This window comes from Danio rerio, chromosome 5 (assembly GCF_049306965.1).
Source record: "Danio rerio strain Tuebingen ecotype United States chromosome 5, GRCz12tu, whole genome shotgun sequence".
Lineage (NCBI taxonomy): Eukaryota > Metazoa > Chordata > Actinopteri > Cypriniformes > Danionidae > Danio > Danio rerio.
Genome location: NC_133180.1, coordinates 76,002,501 through 76,010,000, shown reverse-complemented (window position 1 = coordinate 76,010,000; position 7,500 = coordinate 76,002,501). Strand labels below are relative to the sequence as shown.

General features: G+C 37.7%; 1 protein-coding gene across 13 annotated transcripts in view; it reads right to left on the bottom strand.

Annotated features, from left to right (window-relative positions):
* rgs3a (regulator of G protein signaling 3a) overlaps positions 1 to 7,500 on the bottom strand; it is a 205,467-nt gene that overhangs the window by 181,452 nt on the left and 16,515 nt on the right. For all 13 annotated transcript variants that reach the window (XR_012405849.1, XR_012405848.1, XM_068221146.2 and 10 more), the window contains 3 exon segments: positions 7,250 to 7,283; positions 5,405 to 5,670; positions 3,684 to 3,767 (listed from right to left, as the gene is read on the bottom strand). Coding sequence is in view for 11 of the 13 variants with exons in the window: in XM_068221146.2 (XP_068077247.1) it covers positions 3,684 to 3,767; positions 5,405 to 5,670; positions 7,250 to 7,283 (384 nt within the window). In the remaining 2 variants the exon portion in view is untranslated.

The window sequence follows — 7,500 nt, the reverse complement described above, 5'->3', positions numbered from 1 at the left end:
AAAAATGTGTATAAACGTGTATAAAGAGTGTATAAATGTTCATTTGAAGAGCTTATAAATCATTTATTTAGACATTCTGAATGATCTTAACAACCACAGCTACTCCTAAATAACTGCTTTGTAAATGATGCAATACTTAATTTAGTAGCAAGAAATACAATCAAGCAGTCAAAAATACAGCATTTGTAGCTGTAGTTATAAACTGCCTACAATCGTCTAGTCATGTAGACTTAATGCTGTACAAATTATTAACAATTTGCTAATGCTTATTAAATGATTAATAGAGTGCGGTTATTATAAAGTGTCACAAACTTTTCTCATTGTGATCTCCACTGTGAACAAAAGCAGGTCATGAAGCAGAAGTTTTAGTGTGTCTCGTCAGGTGACAGGCTTGTTGCTGACACTGTTTTCTGCCTCCGTCACATGCAATATACTGTGGCTTGCCATCTAATGTAATTAATCTCTATTAGGAAATTAAGGTCAATAGTTTCTGCAAACTTGATGACTAAACACTTCAAACCTTCTTGGCGAGTTCCTTCACTTTAATAGAAGCCATTCATCTTCCTGTGTGTCTTTTCTGCTGTCTGGTTTAGTAACTAACCATTGTTCCTACTTGAATATATTATACATACAGTTGAAGTCAGAATTATTAGCCCTACTACAAGCTCTGTTTAACAGAGTGAAGATTTTCTTTCAACACATTTCTAAACATAATAGTTTTGATAACTAATTTAACTGGTTTCTTTATCTTTGCCATGATGACAGCACATAATATTAGACTAGATATTCTTCAAGACACTAGTATTCAGCTTAAAGTGACATTTAAAGGCTTAATAAGGTTAATTAGGGTAAAGTTAGTTTAATTAGGCATGTCATTGGTTTGTTCTGTAGATCAGTGGTTCTCAACCAGCTGCAGGATGGGAGTAAAAAAGACTGAAAAAAATAAATGTGCAAATTTGTGATCTTTGTTGGGATTCATCAGATCTTTTTTCGCTACTAAAATAGACCAAAACAGTCATTATTTCATCGAAAATATATAATATATTTTTAAAAACTTTATATAATATATAAAATATGCCGGAATTCCAAAGCGGTGATTTGACTGACATGAAAAGTGACCAATCACAGTCCACCTTGTCTAGTTTTGCGTGAAATGTAAGAGCGAGATAAAGGCCTTTCTGTGTTGCAATGACAGAAAAAACAACTTAAAAACAAATGTTTTATTAAAAAAGTGCTTTTCGGATGTTTTCACTATGGAGATGTCTGTGTTATTAGCAAGAGTAAATACGCCGCGGACATACTTCCTGCTGACGATCTGCACACACGTTTCATTCTTTTCTCTCCGACGGCGAGTTCACTCGCCTCTGACCTGTCAATCTTCTGAAGCCTGATTTAATACAGTCTGAATGTCGGCGCAAGGATTGCAGGTATTGCGTAATTACTAATTTCTGCAAATGTTGCGAGTGCTTTATCTTAACACAAGAGCGCAGTCATGCAAAAACTGGATATGCAAGCTCTTAAATGGGCTTTTTCAAAGGAACTGCAAGTCCTCTCATCATTGCGTGTGTGCTCAGACTGTATGCAATCGCAAAGTATAAATTATTTATCTTTGCTCCTTGACTAAATTTAGTCAAAAATTATGAAGTATTTAGAATTAGATCGATGCATGACCAATGACAATGCTAACACACTTATTTGGCTGGATAACGAAGTGAAACAGCCTACCAGAACTTTTAGGTAAAACGTTTGTATTTCTTTACGACAAAATAATTATGCTAGAAATGTTTCTGGATGAGGTATTTATGTGATTTATACAGAATAGCTGTGTCCTGATCGGTCTTAAAGCACTTAAAGAACCCTTGCTGTAGACAATCAAATCAAATATTGCTTAAGGGGGCTAATATTATTGACCTTAAAATGGTGTTTAAAAAATTTAAAACTGCTTTTATTCAAGCCGAAATAAAACAAATAAGACTTTTTCCAGAAGAAAAAAAATATATATAGGAAATACTGTGAATAATGTCCTTGCTCCATTTAATATCACTTAAGAAATATTTAAAAAAAGAAATTAATATTTCATAGGAGGGCGACTAATTTTGCCCTAAACTGTATTTACATTTCTCAGTTTGGGTGTCACCCACAGCTACTTTAGGTGGTTTGACTTGTTGACAGAAGGATTTATCAATGAAATCCACAATGAATGAGTTGAGTAGGTTGTTGGTTCAGGTCCCGGCTGGGCCAGTTGGCGTTTCTGTGTGGAGTTTGCATGTTCTCCTTGTGTTGGCATATGTTTTCCCCTGGTGCTCCAGTTTCCCCCACAGTCCAAACACATGCGCTATAGGTGAATTATTGAACTAAACTGGCCGTAAAGTGTGTATGGGTGTTTTACCAGTACTGGGTTGCAGATGGAAGGCCATCCACTGGGTAAAACAGGCGTGACCAACCCTGTTCCTGGAGATCGACCTTCCTGCATATTTCAGTTGCAACCCATATCAAACACACCTGCATGTAATTATCAAGTGCTGTTCAGGTCCTAATTAATTGGTTCAGGTGTGTTTGATCAGGGTTGGAGCTGAACTTTGCAGGAAGGTCGATCTCCAGGAACAGGGTTGAGCACCACTGGTGTGAAACATATACCGGAATAGTTGGCGGTTCATTCTGCTGTGGAGACCCCTGATGAATAAGGGACTAAGATGAAGGAAAATGAATGAATGAATGTGTAAGAGCTTGTGAAGGAGATCTATGGTCTGCAGAAAGATCTTTGTATCTATTTTAATTTTCTTAAATTATTAGTTTTGATGGGCATAAAAGATTCCAAACTAACATATAATACAGGTAAGATTAGATAGAATGCTCCGTGTGTTTCATTATATGAGTAATTATTTTACAGTTCGCTTTAATAAAAAAACAGCAAAATATTAACATCAGTCTTATTGAATCACTGTTACATAAATGTTTCATGCTTTTGTTTTATTCATAGTTATGCTAAGTCTAAAGGGTTTCAGCTTTCTTTAAATGATCTTCTTTTGTGTTCTACAGAAGAAAGAAACTCACAAAGGTTGTGACAAAAACTACATAGTGAGTAAATTTCCATTTTGAGGTGAACTGTCCCTTTAAAGTGCACCATGTAGAAAAAGAGTAATGAGGTCCTCTGCAGGACAACCAACAAACTGCATGTAAACTGTGCAGGGAAATGTCAGTATTCCTCTTTATAACTGTATTAAATGAATAAATAAATGAATAAATAAATAAATAGATAGATAGATAAATAGATAAATAAATAAATAAATAAATAAATAAATAAATAAATAAATAAATAAATACTTGAGCCTCAATAATATCTGTGTCCATTCATGCACATGCCTCTGTTGTCTAAAAGTATTACACACCCCTCACTTATAGTAAAATATTATTATTATTATTATTATTATTATTATTATTATTATTATTATTATTATTATTATTCAAGTGCTGACAACGAAATCACACAAGAATTATCAATGGAAATCAAATTTATTAACCCACGGAGGGCTGGATTTGGAGTCCCACTCAAAACTGTAGTGGAAAAACACACCACAGAGTGATCCAACTTTGATGTAATGTCCTTTAAAAGTGAAAATGAGGCTCAGTAGTGTGTGTGGCCAGTGATTGACAGTACAATGAACATGCAAAATATCTCTCACCTTGATGGAAAAGTGCTTGCTCTCATACAGAATCATTTCTTCAGTGATCAGCAGTGTTCGAGTCGGGCTACAAAGATCTACAGGCTTTAGAAAACAAAAACACACAGACATTGAATCAGTGTATATGCCAACTTTGCCTTAAAGAGACAGCTCACCCAAAAGAACATCTGTCATCATTCACTCACCCGCCACTTGTTCTAAACCTGTTTGGGTTTCTTTCTTTGGATGATTTTATTTTTATATTATTGAATATTGAAAGCTCATAACCATTGACTTCCATAATATTTTTTCTTACTATGGAAGTTAATGGCTATCGGTTTCCAATATTCATCAATATATTGCAGAAAAAAATAAAAAATTAAAACCACTTAAAAGTAAGTAAAATGTAAATTTTTGTGTATTTTTGGGTGAACTATCCCTTTAAAGAGGCTGTATGCAGAATAAAGAAACCGTTGCTATTAGTGGCCCTGAATACATTTTCAATCTGTACATCCAGCATTTTGCATTCTGACGTGCCGTGAACCCAAAAATCTTCTTTTTAATCTACCTGCCTGTCCTGTTTTCAAAATAAGAGTCCCACTTACATTGTATGTTTAAAACAATCTTAAATTTTCGCAGCTGGAAGGGAATAGTTGTCGGTCCATTCCACTGTGGTGACCCCTGATAAATAAGGGACTAAGCCTAAGGACAATCGATGGATGAAACAAGCCTAGATACACTTAAAGAGGGGGGGAAATCGGCTCATTTGATGTATATTGATGATCCCGTGTGGATCTTACTTCTCACAAACAGCCCTTTTTATCATCTAATTATCTTTGTAATTAGGAAGTATACAATTCCTGTTCACATATTTGACCCTGGAGCATAAAACCCAACTTATGTTGAACTTACAGTATTATTTATAAGAAAAGCCAAGTATACATTGTATGAGTCAAAGATACTGCACACTATTTAATGCCAAAAATCATTCAAATATCAGGTAAAGATCATCTTCCATGAAGGCATTTTGGAAAATTTCCTCTTCACTCAACCTCCATTGTAAACATAACATTTATTTATCACTCTGTTGACATGTCAACAAGTTGTGTTTGTAAAATACAGAAAATACACTAGAACCTGATGCACTTGCAATGAGAGTCAATATGGTTTGTGTTGAATTTTTTTATTTTTTTTTGGGCTGCCAAAAGGATTGTGCGTGAAATTTGCAATGTTTATTTTGCTAGCGCACATTGCTATTCTTTAGGTGAGCAAATATTCAATGCAAGTTAATCCACTGAAAATGATTTATTGTTATAGTAAACTCCAATTCTGTGTTCTGTTGACATCAATTTGACGTCCTTAGCCACGCCTCTTTTACTGTTAGTTTGCTACTAAGGAATGATGTGCAAAAAGAAAAGCCCCGCCCCCTACTTAATATTCCATTTCAGTTGGAAGTACATTAGCATACTGAGGTAAAAGTCTCCTCAACTTCTGACTTTAAACATATTAGGCTTCATATTCATATTCCTATCCATATCTCCACATGTTGCTGATTATGTGTAACTCATAAAAATAATAATACAATTAAAGGAGTTTCAATTTCCAATAATCTTTTACAAAAAAAAAAGTTTGGTACTCTGTTGTCTTATTAAATACAGAATCTGGGTCATGTGACCAAACCAATATAAGAAATCAGTGTTTAGTTGAATGTCTGTGCTCATATTAAAAACAGAAACATTTACCTGAACGAAAATGGGGAAGATGAGGACTTTGGGTGTCACTTTGACGTAGGTGCTATAGTTGGCATGGGGCACGTGTGACCTCACAATGGTGCAGTTCTGGTAGTTGGCGAAGTTTGACGTGTTTTGGTAGATTTGCTGTGTTTTGGATTTGCTGTTTCCAGAGCGACGCAGAAAACACGTCCTGCTAGCGAGGCCCGGTGCTGACTGCGCACTAGCAGCCGGAGGCAGTGGAACAGACGTCTGAGCAGCAGGGTACATCTGGCCAGCTGGAAAAAAAAGCAACAGAAAAAAATATTGTAGCTGAGATATTACAATGCAATCTCACAGCAATTCCTCACTTTTTAATTTAGTGGCTAATTCGTATGAATTCGTATGATCTAATTTATACAATTTAGTACGATTTCCTCATCACCTAATGAGTGTTGGGTTTAGGGGCAGGGTTGGTTGAAACGCCTCCACTTTAAAATCTTACATTTTCATACGACTGAACTCGTAAGAATTTGGACGAATTAGCCACTAAACTGATAAAACGTAAAATACTTAAGTTTTTTCATGAGATCAGGCTGGATATTACATATTAGATTTTTGTTAAATTATTGTTAACACTTTATGTTAAGTCACAATTCATGCGATTAACAAACCATTAACTAAAACTAGTAGCTCAATAAATTACTAATTAGCTGCTTATTAATAGATAGTAATAATAAGGAAGTAGTTAGGTTTGGGTAATTGGTAGGATTAGGGAACCAGTTCTTATCTTATTAATGAGCAGGTATTACGTTAGTAGTTACAGTGGCATAGCGGCATAGCGCAAAATGCGGGGGCCCCCTACAGGTGTTATTGACCGGGGGGTGGGGAGGGGGGATTTGCAGAGCGAACACAAACAGAACAGCGGGGAGGGGGGTTGGGGGGGGGTCGATGGAGCGATCACAAACTGAAGACCGGGGGGGGGGGGGGGCTTAATTATTAATTTGGTTACCTAATGAATAGAATATTTAATATTACTATCTTAGACTGTACCCTAATTTCTGTACCATATTTCTGCAATAGTGGCTGAACTACAGCATAAACTGCTATGACAATGATCCAACCCGGGCTCATTGTGGAAACGTAGCCCCGCGGACGTTTCTGCAGACCGCGATTTACATCCCGGGAGGTACGTATTCGAGCGGTTTTTGTTTTTCGCGGATACGCGAGAGGCCGCTGTGCGCACTTTTACGGGTCTCGGGCGCCTCTCGGGAGCGCTCGCCGTTCGCGCCCGCACCGTTCTCGCGCGAAAAGCCGCCGGATCGGCCGACACGGCCGCCCTCCTCTTCCTCCTCCTCCTCCTCTTTCCCTAAACCCGAGCGACTGTTCGCAAAAGCCGTCCAGAAAAAAAAAAAAAGCAAAAGCCCTCATCTTCGATTTCGATTTTTCGTCTTACCTGATTTCCGGAACCGCTGTTCCCCGGACTCGATCCCGGTCGTCGTCCCCGCGGCCGGCTCCTCCTCCAGGCCTCCGCTCCGCCGACGCAACGCTGTGAGCTAAGCAGACAAACTGGTTGCATCGGGAAAGCCCTCCACGAGCCGTCGGCCGGCGAGCGCGAAGAGGAGGGGCGGAGCGGCGCCACGCTGCCCCGCAGCATTCGCTCGAAAAAAACAAAACGCGGCCTTACGTACCTCCGGCCACGTAAATCGCGGTCTCCAGAAACGTCCGCGGGGCTACGTTTCTAGAATGAGCTTGGGTTGCAACGATCAGCTCAGGTGCTTTATTTAGTATTAAATGTTACCAGTCTTAGTTTGAATACCATTTACATGACATTGATTGCTAGTAAACACTTTAATAAACAGATATTAGGGAACTTACTTAATGTTCTGTGTGGGTCTCCAGAGCCCAATACCTGCATTTTGTAGAAGAATAATGAGAGAAAATTACATTTAAAAAACATTATTATTATTAAACATATTTAAATAATCGGTATTGGCGGATAATCACATTTTATAACTCGATCGGTACTTGCTCATCTGGCCACTCATATGAACTGATCACAAGTGTTAGTTTACAGGTTTACAAGCAGAGGAAGATGCATTGATGCAACTTCTTATGCATCAAAAATG